Source organism: Leguminivora glycinivorella, chromosome 3 (assembly GCF_023078275.1).
Source record: "Leguminivora glycinivorella isolate SPB_JAAS2020 chromosome 3, LegGlyc_1.1, whole genome shotgun sequence".
NCBI lineage: Eukaryota > Metazoa > Arthropoda > Insecta > Lepidoptera > Tortricidae > Leguminivora > Leguminivora glycinivorella.
In genome coordinates this window covers 17,656,458-17,669,343 of record NC_062973.1, presented here as the reverse complement: position 1 = coordinate 17,669,343, position 12,886 = coordinate 17,656,458, and the positions used below count along the sequence as shown (strand labels likewise).

The window sequence follows — 12,886 nt, the reverse complement described above, 5'->3', positions numbered from 1 at the left end:
ATTCTTTATTTATATTTTACACTTTCGTGAATAAACATGCGATTAGGAGGCTTTCATATTGGTCCCTGAGACAGCTTAATTGACTTTGACAGTTAACCATATTTCTTCATTCCCAAATCAGCTAAGTAAGAAGATATTGATAGTAACAAAAATAAATTTTACTACCGAAACTGTTTGGTCTAATAATTGTTTTTGTTTAATGGTCCATTACGAACGGAATGGTTTCAGCAACATTAACTTTATTGCTTTTACAGTTTTATATAAATTTTCAGTTATGAGGACTTGTTACGACTAAATAAAATTCTGATAGAAGGTAGGTATCTAATTAATGTTGTTTTGTTAACCAAAATCTACGGGCGCTGCACACTAAATTTTGTGTGATAAAACTGATAAACCTTAAAGTCCAAGAAAAGGACAGCCTGATATGATAGCCGCTTAACAAAAAGTTTAAATTTACGCGAAAAAAAACTTTCAAGCCTAATGGCTTTTATGTAGATTCATAGTCATATTTACTCCTATCTATTGAAATACATACCACGTAAGTAGGAGTATTATTTGGGTACAGCGGTACAATTTCGACTGGGGAACAAATGCAACTGATTCATTTTTTCCCATGTTTTACAATGTTTGCATTATTAATTAGAGTGTCCACTGGTTATACATGACACGCGTGTTCAGTGGATACAGTCAGCACGTGGAACCCACTTTAATAGTGTAATAATGGAAAAAATGGATCAGTTACAATTGTCCCCCAATCCCCCAGTCGGGATTTTAACCCGGTGTACCTTATATAAGGTAGTTATATAGCTATATCGTCACTAACCACTAGTTTTAATTTTTTCGTGCATAAAAACTCATAACTAAAATTAATTATTACATCATCGTCTCGTCACCAACTTATCTTCGTTAAAACTCTGAACAATTTTTCCGATTTTGAATTTAAGACTTGTTTTATTTATATGAGTTCAAAACCCTGTACAAGGACGCCCGGACTTACGAAGTTATACCATTTATGCAACTTGGCTTAAAGTAAACTTTATCCAAAGCATCACCAATCACCCTTATCGTTTCATATTTAGCGATCCTTCTTAGGAACCCAGAGGTACCGATAATAGTTCTTTGTTTTGCAAGGAGGAAAAATTGTTTAACCGCTCGTACTAATAATAGTACATATTGATACCTGAGCAAGCGATAGATTCAAACTGTGAATTTTTAGCGTTGAGAGGGTTTCAATGGTCGAAGGTTAAACGAATTACCAACGAGTAAAACACAAAAATTTTCACCGCACTAATCAACACAGGGAAAATACTAATTGTAAATCTGTACATCAACACGACGATTTTGAAAAATTAAGAACAATCTTTATCAGTTTGTGTTATGAAAATGATTTATATTCATATTTTTTGTCCCTACTGAACATAAAATATTAACATGTATTGTAGTACCTACATATATTGTACATACAGGTTTATCGCATGGCATTTTTTTAATATCTGATACTTAATCTAGTGAATATTAAACATAATTTGAATGTTTTACTTATTTTTTAATTGCAAAATTATTCGTAGTAGTATTGCAAAATTAGCGTAGTAATTATGTGTAATTATTGTCTGCTGCTTACTGTAACTGAGACTGTATTGTCTGCAGATTGTTTTTGTAATTAATAATTACGAATAAGTTTTTTTATTTTTTAAACCAGACCACCACCAAAACATTATAAATCCCAGAGGAATTATAAGTATTTAAAAATATTTTAAGCGGGTTACTCACGTATTAAGTCGATATAGCGTTCGACATGTTTCGATCCAATTTTAATAAATGTTGTACAAGAAGGTGTACCTACGTTAGAAAATAGTTATTTGTGTTCTAGAATTAATAATAATTATCTATCATGTTGACTTAATTCAATGGACATCATTTCATATTATGATGGTCAAACATGCCGACATCCCCATCATATATAGGTATGTACTGTGCAAATACGGAACAATCCACTATGGTTTCGTTTCGGACTAGTTTTTACAATCCTCCTTTCCACGGAATGAGGTAGCGTCCGGTGTGCAAGAAAGTTCACATGGCAGTCTTCGTCTAGACTTGCTAAATACCTGACGTAAACTATAGACGACCTTGTCAGATCTCCGCGTATGATGTCGCGCGCGTAAGGGACAGAAAACTCCAGCCGATGTGGGTTATAGCCTTGAAGTGTGGAATGAGAGTCGAGCCGGTGCGATGTGTGCGCGTCCGAGGTACCAGGCTAGCAAAAATGCATAGGAGTTCTTTCCAAAACGTGGACACTCTAAACTCAACTGTAAGATAATGAACTTTTGGTAGGGCTTGTATTAAGACGGTCCAGCGTTAGAAATATAAGGCCTGAACATCGCACAAACGGTATTAAAGTCTTTCGCGTAGTTCTTAAGACATAATCTAGAATGCCCTAACTATGGTTATTTGTGTGCGTCGGTTTTCACTTATGGAACGTGTTTTATATTGGCTTCTTTACTTTATTGAAATTTCTGCGTTATGCTAAATAGGGAATGTCTTCATATCACGGCAGGAATTATGTCGTATTCTCAACCCTGCTCGTCGCAAATTTAAGTCACGATTTGTTTACTGCGAAGACCAAGTTTGCATGTACATATGTAGGTATTATGTTTGCCTTAAAACTGGGACTTAGTTTTAAACTTTACTTTGACAAAAAGTCAAACAACTTCCTCTGCCCATAATATAACTTTACGGTTATGACTGTTATATGCCACGTAAAGGTACTTACACAGTCATTTACCTTATTTTGTAGTTTATTAATCTTTTAAAACCTATTTCTGGGGGAACACGTGAAAAAATTTCACTTATTTCTATAAACATTATGCCCATAGTACCAAGTCGAATCATATCGTGTAACTAAATGAAAAAAAAAAACAGACAAGTACAAATTTGACCCACCTACCGAGGGTTTCATAGAAATTCTTTATCCGTACAAAAAACTTATTTCTTATTTATTACTTTGGTACTTTTAATTTTTCCGGTATTCATAGCATAAAAGGACATTGTTTCTCAAATTGCATTGTTCTTGTTTAACCAGAAGTAACCTATTAATTTTGATTCCCTTGAGAATAAGGTTTGGCGGTACAAACATGTCTTACATTCTTTCACGCCGACATAAAAGATTCAAATTTTCACATGCATCGTCGACAGACCGTAACGACGCCATCACTAAAATTTGCTGACAATGTAAACAAACCTTTCACGTATTGAAAATATCTTAAATTATTTTTTCACCACAAAGTAATTTCATACAAATTTTAATTCGATGTCTTAATCTGGCTGCTAGATTTTAGCTATAAATGATAATATTGAATCATAAAATATTGAATAAATTGATGGATTTCATTTATTTTGATGTTTTATATAGTCAGTATTTTGTTCGTGTTGGTGTGGTGAAAAATTTTGTGTTTCACTCGGTGGCAAAGTTTGTTTAACCTTCGTGCCTTGATACCCTCGCAACGCTCAAGATTCCACTTTTTGAACCACTCGCTACGCTCGCGGTTCAATATTGGAATCTTTAGCTTGCTCTGGTATCAATTTTGGCACGTGCGGGTAAACAACTACTTTGCCCCCTTGTAAAACAAATAACTATTCTTTCACATCAAATACTGGATATATCATCTTGTTATTTTATAAATTTTTGCCACATCGTGGTCCTAAATCATTAAAACTGTAATATAGTACTTGAATGAATATGGGTAGGTATTTATATCGAAAGATTTTTTACATTGTTTACCTACTTAGGTACTATGTTATTTTCAACTATTTCTATTGACAGCGATTTTAGTAGACTAGATCTAAGTACGTAAATATCTTATGTTATACCTTTAAACAAGCAATTCTTTATTTATTTATATATGTATACCGACGATCTCGAAAACCGCTTTAACGATTTCGCTGAAATTTGTTATGTGGGGGTTTTCGAGGGTGAAAATCGATCGAGCTTAGCGTTTTTCTTTCGCATTAGTAAACGCAAAATAAATATGGTCGCTAATTTCGTCAGCCGAGCATCAGCGGCGCGTAATAGCTAAAAGGGTCGGTCTAATAATCGCAGGCACGTCGCAGGTGTCAGGGTTCTAATCCCGGCCTGAAACAAAGTTTTTGGTTTTGTGTTATATGAGTTTTTTTTTATCTAAAGACGCGAAATAATCAGACAGACTGTCGGACTGACAAAAAAGTGAACATGTAATGGCAGGGAACCCTAAAAAGAGTACGGTATGTTTGTCTACTGGACCAAGCAGATTAAAAGTGTAGCGATATAGTTAAATTAGTAAACATAAGTTTTGATGTATTACGAAATAAAAGATTTTTTTATTATTTATTTATTTAATCAAAAAAGTAACACAGCATTACAGTTTACACCAAGGCACTGTGAAACTACAAAATACAAAACATGACTCACAAAAAAAAATACAAAAGACATACAAAAAATAAACAAATTAAACATTAGATTTGGGCGACGACGTAACAGCGTGGCTCCGTTGCGTCGTCTGACTATATATTATAATTCATTAGGTATTTACAAACTGCAAGGGATGGTTTATTCAAACATATATTTGCGATTTTATATCGCGGGTCCGACCGACTAAGATTTGTTTGGTACTAAAGTAAAGTTACTGTTGGCTACAAATGGTACATTAAAATATAGGGGTAGTAAATTATTCAATAAAACCTACTATTTTGTTTCATAAACTATTTACTTAAATCTCTTTCACAGATAAATTATTTGTCTTACAGAGTCATGGCATTTTATAATAAATTAAGGTAATTTATAATTAATTAAGGATTGTATAGTTACTTAGTTTTTCTGCTTCGCATCGTCCAGAAAATCGGAAATTATCCACATATTGCTTTTTCTCGTCCTTTCCGTGGTCGAATCTTTAAAGTGGCATTATAATAATATGTAAGTATCTACTGTAAAATGTATGCGAAAAATTAATTTTGCACCTCATGTCGATTTCAAAGGTTGATTTTTGAGCATTTCTTATTTTTTTTTTTGCCATTTTTTTTATTTTGATTTTTTTAGGGAATTGTAGGTCAATTGTACTTAGCAATGCACGGACGAGAAGTTTCCAAAGTTGCAGAACTTTCCTCATGAGAATTTTCGGTAACTTCTGAGAATGTTCTCGAGAACGAGAATTTATCAGAATACTTAGTAACTTCGTAATTTATACCATGATTTAGTAGTCCCGTGGTAGTGCGCTGGCTTCGTATGCCGATGTTCTCAGGTTCGATCCTGACAGCGATCTTTTTTTTTTATTAATATTTTGACATGACCAAATCAAAATCAATCAATCAATCAAGAAATAATATTATAAATATACAAAAAATAATAGTTCGGTATCCAATTTAAAAAAGTTAGGACTAAAACCGTGAAGTCTGAAAGTCGAAGTGAGAATTTAAGCAACTTATTGGTAACTTATCACTTATCGACAAAATATCTTACTGTAATAGGCAATATTATATGTATAATAACATAATTATAGTTTTATATTATGCCCATTTAAACTTTATTTCAAGTATGTTCGTTCTTAAACAATAAATTTCATGTTGCAGGAATGTTCTGCGAACATTCTCAAGAATGTTTCCGCTTTTTGGGAATGTTCTGCAATTTCTGCATTACTAATTGTACTCAGAATCAAGAGTACTTTCAATCTCACTCGGAGACAAAAAGTGCCCCAGAATTTCCATACATTTTTGTTACTTTCCTCTTTTGTTACCCCACACAATATGTACTGACAATGGTAACAAAATAAGAAAAAATCGTATGGGACCATTTTTTTTAATTACTAGGATTGAAATAGCTAGTGATTGTAAGTAGAAATAGCAATTTTTTTTTCTAAAATATCACATTTCATGAAAGTGGCGAAAAAAAAAGAAATGCTCTTTTAATTTATTGCCACTTGTTTCGAATTATTTTCTGCACGTGTAGACACTAATTAAGGTTAGAGATGTAGATAATTATTTTTTTCCATCATCGATGTGTACAGTAGTGTGAAAAGGGATTCCTTCGTATTTTCCCAGAAACCTTCGTATTTGTCATGCCAGTTCAGTCCAAGTCAGTACATCTTGTACTGAGACTGACTGAAATAGCATGACACGTTCGTACGTTTGCGTAACAATACGAAGGCAAATCTTTTCGCACTACATCGGTACGTATTGTTATCCTTATTATTATGTTTCCTGTTTGTCTAATGTTTACCTAGAAACGGATCCTCATGTTGACGTCTTATTGGATTGTGTCAGCTGAGTACACATGGCTTGTAGTTTTATCCGTACACGTGGATGTTGACAAAATGAAACGTATATTTAGGCTATACCCAGTCACTGACATAATAGCTTACGCTTCGTAAGCGTTCGTAGCTGGGCCATTTTATTTTGAAAGTTTTTCCCCCCATATTTTTTGGATTTGGAAATTTTTATGTGGTCCGCTCAGAATCACGAGCTCTATCAATCCTAATAGGAGAAAAAAAAGTGTCCCAAGGTTTGCTTCCTATTCCGTTACCATTTTTTCATACATTTTGTATGGCGATAACGGAATGGAAGGTTTGAATAATGTATGGAAAACTTGCGGCATTTTTTTTCTCCTATCAGGATCGAAAGACCTCGCGATGCTGAGTATGAATGGCTTAAAAATACCCATGTTACAAAAAAAGTGGGGTGGACAACTTTGAAAAAAAAATGGCCCAGCTAGCTCTCCCGGTCGTAACGTCACTGACTGAAACTTTGGCTAGGCCAACTGTTTGGAAAAATCGTTTTTCCGAATTGCTGGCCTAACCAATAAGAAAAGCAATATATGCATTTCGATAGCCACGGAGCGTCTGAATTTCCGACGTTGCTATACTTTCTGTAACTATTCTTTTTTAGCTCAGACTCTAGGTCTGTTATGCATATGCATACTACAATATATTTGCTTGGCTATTATTATACCCATTCTAAGATGGAACCTGTAACACTTCAAGGTCATTTCTTGTAGTGAGACTAACATATCGATAGTTTAACTTTTTTTGGGCAATGATCATATTTTGTTGCCAATGATTTATTATGAAACTGATGTTATTTTTAGTGGTGGATAAGAAAAGGCTGGTCGCGCACCGTGGGTTCCGAACAAATTTGCAAATATCTTATTCAAAAATTATAAATCATTCTCTTGCCCTCTTCTCATTATTTGGGGTCGGCGCAGCAGATTTTCCTCCTCCATTCCTCTCTATCAGCCGTCATTTCCATACTAACACCTTTCACTCTCATATCATTGTTCACACATTCCATCCATCTTGTATTAGGCCTTCTACTACCGTTGTCACCATCCACCTTCATAATATTTACCACTCGTTTTATAATATTGCTTTCATCCCTCCGCATTACACACCCATACCATGCTAATCTGCTTCCTCTCAACTTCTCTGTCACTGGCGCTACTCTCAGGCTTCTCCTTATATACTCATTCCGAATCCTATCCCGTCTTGTCACACCACACATCCATCGCAACATTCTCATTTCATTCACATGCAGACTTCTCTCATCCTTCTTCTTGACGACCCAGCACTCACTTTCATACAAGACTTTTCCCCTTCAGACTAAGGGGCATGCGGGGATCGCACGTTGTGCCTGTGACCTGTGGCCATTTCATCCATCTTGCGTTAATTCTGTGCTGAACTGATCTGTTGGTACTTAAAATCCGAGCATTCAAAATCATAAATGAATACATTTAAGTAGGTATGATATTGACAAGTAGGCCACAAGGCCTCTTTTACAAGTCAATATAATATATTTACTTAGGTACTTACATAAAAAATACATAGGTTTGCATTTTATTTTTTGTTTTCAAATTGGACGTCTTTCCTGAAACGTCGCTGATTTGTTGATAATTGGTGGCTCTGAAACTCGACTTGAAAATAAAATATTCAGTCTCGTTTTTGTATATTGCTCACTCTAATATTTATGAGCAAGCTAATAATATTAGTCAAATATACAAATCCATAATCCAGAATGTCTAAATTTTTACCTATGCATGGGTATTACCTAGGTATGTATTTTCAGAATTTGCTTGTGTGTTGACCCTAAGAAACAGCTTAGAAATAGAATTAATGTGTCAAACATATGTGTAATACTATCAGTTAAATCCCAATATCTATTCAGCACAGACTTCTGAAACTGTATGCTGCCTTAGTACAAGTTCAGCCCACCCGTTAGGGCCATAACAAATAAAGCCTTATCCCGAAGGCACACACAAACCGGGACTCGTCGTGAATAGTTTTTTTTTCTCCAGAACCAATGTCCTAGATGCGTATAGCACCCATCTCCTTTCAAACGTCGATACGCCACGAGCTAGAAAGGAACGGTCATAGGGATCGTAGAGACGTCGCGTATTGATCAGATGCGTGTATGTGTAGCACACATGCATCCGCACTGGACTCGGGACGTCCCACATACGGGAATGCTAGCCTAGACCTGCTCGTAGTTTATACAGTCCTAGTACTTTCTAAGAACGTCTAATGCTTCGAGACTTCTAATACGCATAGAAAAAACCGGTCAAGTGAGCGCTTAGGCCTCTATATGGTATCGGACTTAGACGCAGACATCGATAAACTTAAGTATGTCTATTATCATAACAGTTATTATTTCCTAAAAGCAATTTGAATCTAATTACTATTACGGTACAGATATAATGCTTAACGGGTTTGATTGATTTAGTCAGTGTACAATTGAATTCCAAGTGAAATATGGACAGCCTAAATCGTTGGCAAAACCAATCAGGTATAAGTATCAACTCATACAAATAAAGTCATATCGCGCTTTAACATACCAAAGGTCCTAGACGTTCAATCGGATAGGGAATTTAAACAGTATTCTGGTTTTAATTAATCCAGGCGGATATTGTAATGTATTCGTAATTACCTAACTAGCATTCATTATGGCAATTGTATGCGAGTGAGCCAATTTCGTTGATCCGATTTATTAACATCACGTATGCAATAAAAAATGGAATAATATAATAACACTATGAAGATTAATCACCTGTATATATTTTTTTCTAATTTATTCGATTAGGTATGATTTATTGTACCAATTTTTGTTACTCACATCGAATTAGTTCAGAAACAAGCAATTTTATTGTTGTAGAATCATTAATTATTAAATACAGAAATGTATAAACATAATACATGATTAGTTACAAGTTAATTACAAGTTTTACAAGCTTATTTATGTACTTACCTGCTTCGTTTTTCAATGTGCCTAAAATATGTTACCTACTACGATTATTATAATAATTACCTAGAGCATACAAATATCTTGATAATAACGTCTTAAGTTATAGGTATTTTGATTTTAAACTAGAATTATGTAACAATTTTTCATGGATAAACATGTACCTTGTATGATTTATCTCAATTTATTTACATGTCGTTACAAGTATAATGCGTGATGCGTTTCACGATAGAGAATGCTTGATTCTCTCTACTTCTATATCATGAAAATCATGTGTTCATTTCATTTGCACTTAACTACAAGGGGCCCGTTTCTCGAAAGGTACAAGCCTTGTATTACAAGTGCGCGAATTGTCAAATCGTATGGGTTTCCATGGAAACACACTTGTAATACAAGGCTTGTACCTTTCGCTAGCTACTAATAATTATTTGCAGTGCTGTGTTGTCGGATTACTAGGGAGACCCAATTATTGCACAGGCGGCATGGTCGCGTGGTCACCGGCGCTAGCCGTCTGCCTCAATGCGGTCAGTGTGGTCACACTAGTCAGTAGTCATTTTGAGAGTTACGAGCGAGGCGAGGACGCAAAATTTTACCTGGCCAATCAAATATTTGAACTTAGAATGATCGCAATTGGTGATGGCTAATGATCAATCATAAGTTTTTGACGACCGGTCTGGCTTAGTCGGTAGTGACCCTGCCTGCTGAGCCGCGGTCCTGGGTTCGAATCCTGGTAAGGGCATTTATTTGTGTGATGAGCACAGATATTTGTTCCTGAGTCATGGATGTTTTCTATGTATATAAATATGTATTTATCTATTTAAGTATGTATATCGTCGCTTAGCACCCATAGTACAAGCTTTGCTTAGTTTGGGGCTAAGTTGATCTGTGTAAGGTGTCCCCAATATTTATTTTTTTATTTTATTAATTTTCTACTTAGCTACTTTTTATTTCATATTATATTTTCATCATAATCTAAAATCTTACTTTAATTTTTGATTCTGTTAACAGCTGTATACCTACTGTTAGCAAATTAAAATTGAGTCGCACCAATTACCCTTAAACTCAAGAAGGTATTTACATTTAAGCAGTTTCTCGTTTAACGATAATTAGTTCAGCATGAGAACTATTAAAGTAGTTCGAAATTAGTCTTATAGGTCAAATTCAGTTCAGAGAGAAATACTTACTCGTAAGTTAGTGTACGGTAGACATATTAAAGTTGGGAGCAAACTTTAATTCCTTGGACACCAAGGACCACCAAACATGATTTTATAATTTAAATTAATTGAGATGAGATGGAAATAATTTGGACAAGTAGCAAGTTTATAGTATACCTACTTTTTATAATGAAATAAGGAAATCTAATCGGATATAAATATATCTGATAAACACAACATTTTGAAACTTTTGACACTTGCAAGCTGGCTACGTTCAAAGTAAAGTCGTTGAAGACGCTGCTGTCGTGAGACGAAGTAGGTACGCAAACGCATGTTAGTTGTAAGTTGCATTGTGGTTTGTGGTAAACAACTTAATTAAGGTAAAATATGTTTGAGAGCGCACTATTCGCCAACAAACTGGTTCCAGTTTGGCGAAAAGAAAAAATGTAATATAGTCATAAGTTTTTTGAAATAAAATAAATAAATAAATAATAAATAACTTTTCATTTAAGCGCGGCGCGGTGGCTACAATAGTCAGTATTTTCGTTTCGAAGATATCTTCAAATGAAGCATTCACACCACATGATCCATTTTACAACCAAAATGTGTGTTTAGTATTGCGTCTATTCAGAATTATCGTGACACCGGTGACCGTCATAAATTGCATAATTTCTAGCTCGGCATATTAGTATATTTCACAAACATTTATTACATTAATGAGCAGCATCTCAACTTCGCCCAAGTCATCTAGGTAATATTAAGCTTGAACCCAAGTTGTACGCGCTGTTATTAAGTTGGATTGGCTTTGTTATTAGTTGACATATTAAAACAAACATACGACTTGTCTTGTGACATATGTGACTAAGGGGCTGTCCATAAATTACGTCATCGATTTTTTCAGATTTTAGACCCCCCCCCTATAATCATCCTATCGTCATATCTTAATGACCCCCCCCCTTCTCCCAAAATTGACGTCATTACCAGTTTGACAAAATAAAACATTGCAGATTTGAGAAAAATAGGGTATTATATGATTAAAACACTTGGTTATAGAATCATCTTTTATTATTTTTACTTTGGCAATAATCATTGATATAATATAACTACTTATAATATAATATAAATACATAGTATAAAACAAAGTCGCTTTCGCTGTCTGTCCCTATGTATGCTTAGATCTTTAAAACTACGCAACGGATTCTGATGCGGTTTTTTTAAATAGATAGACTGATTCTTAAAGAAGGTTTATATGTATAATACATTTAAGTACCACGGGCGAAGCCGGGGCGGGCAGCTAGTATTATATGTAATATTATTGTTAGAGTATTTTATCTGTAGTTATTACTGTATTTGTGTACATCTATGTTGCATTACTTATGTATGTTTATTATGAGTTATTTTAGTATTGTATGCGCCTTAGCCGCCTCTCACATTTGCAGTCTCACTTACTAGGTGTGCCGGAAGAAATTTCTTTTTAGAAATAATCTTTTTGTACGTGAAAAATAAACTATAAATAAATAAATAAGAATGACGTCAATTTCGAAACACCCCCCCCCCCCCCCATCTATCATTTACCGTCATCCGCAGACCAAACCCCCCCCCTAATTTAGAATGACGTAATTTATGGACGGCCCCTAATCACATTTTCACATTTTCTGAGACGTTGTCTCGGAGAAGCGTCGATTTAGAGATGTGAATTTGTTTAGTTTTCTATTTCGATTTATTTCTACGATAAATGTTGTAACCGTCGTGACTTGAACCTCTGCTATGCTACCTATATTTAACTTTTTAACCTCTTGCGATCATGGTTTATGATAAATAATATAAATATCAATACGAGCATAAGAGCTTAAAAACAATATCCTAGTGAAATGAAACAGCAGAATAATGTTTCGTAACAATTTGAGCTATGACAATCCGTAATTTCCAATTTTAAATGTACTCATAACGTCGAATGACCACAGATTCTGTTAAAAGAAGTACCAATAGGTACCCTAAATTTGTATTTTTGTATGATTTCGGAGCTGCTGCTAAGTAAAAGTTGATGATAAAAATTTGTGAGTCCGCGTGCATGTTTCTTGGATCTTACACGACGTATTTGTCAGCCTTATAGCGTGGTCTCTACATATACAGACATATATTGACAGGGGTATCGCCTTATCTGTGACGATTCAATAGTCTGCCAAAAAAGAGTAAAAACGAATAAGTGGCAAAAATAATATTAAAAATAATAGTATCATCCAGTTTTGTTGCCACTTTTCAATTTCTACTTTTATTTTCACACTTACCGAACGCCAAGCATCCTGTCAGGAATATCCACAACGTCTGTGTCAGCATGGCTGCGTGGTCACTGCACGGCGGTGGGGGGAAACCGTCGCCGCCGCATTTGTGGTGACACTACACTGCACCTCATCACTCACTTAGCACATGTATTACACTGTCACCTGAAACAATAATATAATGCGTTTAAAATGTTTTAA

At 34.8% G+C, this 12,886-nt stretch overlaps 1 protein-coding gene across 2 annotated transcripts in view; it reads right to left on the bottom strand.

Moving 5' to 3' along the window:
- Positions 1 to 12,886, bottom strand: part of LOC125242653 (tyrosine kinase receptor Cad96Ca) — a 109,759-nt gene that overhangs the window by 41,730 nt on the left and 55,143 nt on the right. For both annotated transcript variants that reach the window (XM_048151495.1, XM_048151496.1), the window contains exon 2: positions 12,695 to 12,850. In XM_048151495.1, coding sequence (XP_048007452.1) covers positions 12,695 to 12,743 — 49 coding nt within the window. In that variant the 5' untranslated portion in view covers positions 12,744 to 12,850. The remainder of the gene's footprint in view (positions 1 to 12,694; positions 12,851 to 12,886) is intronic.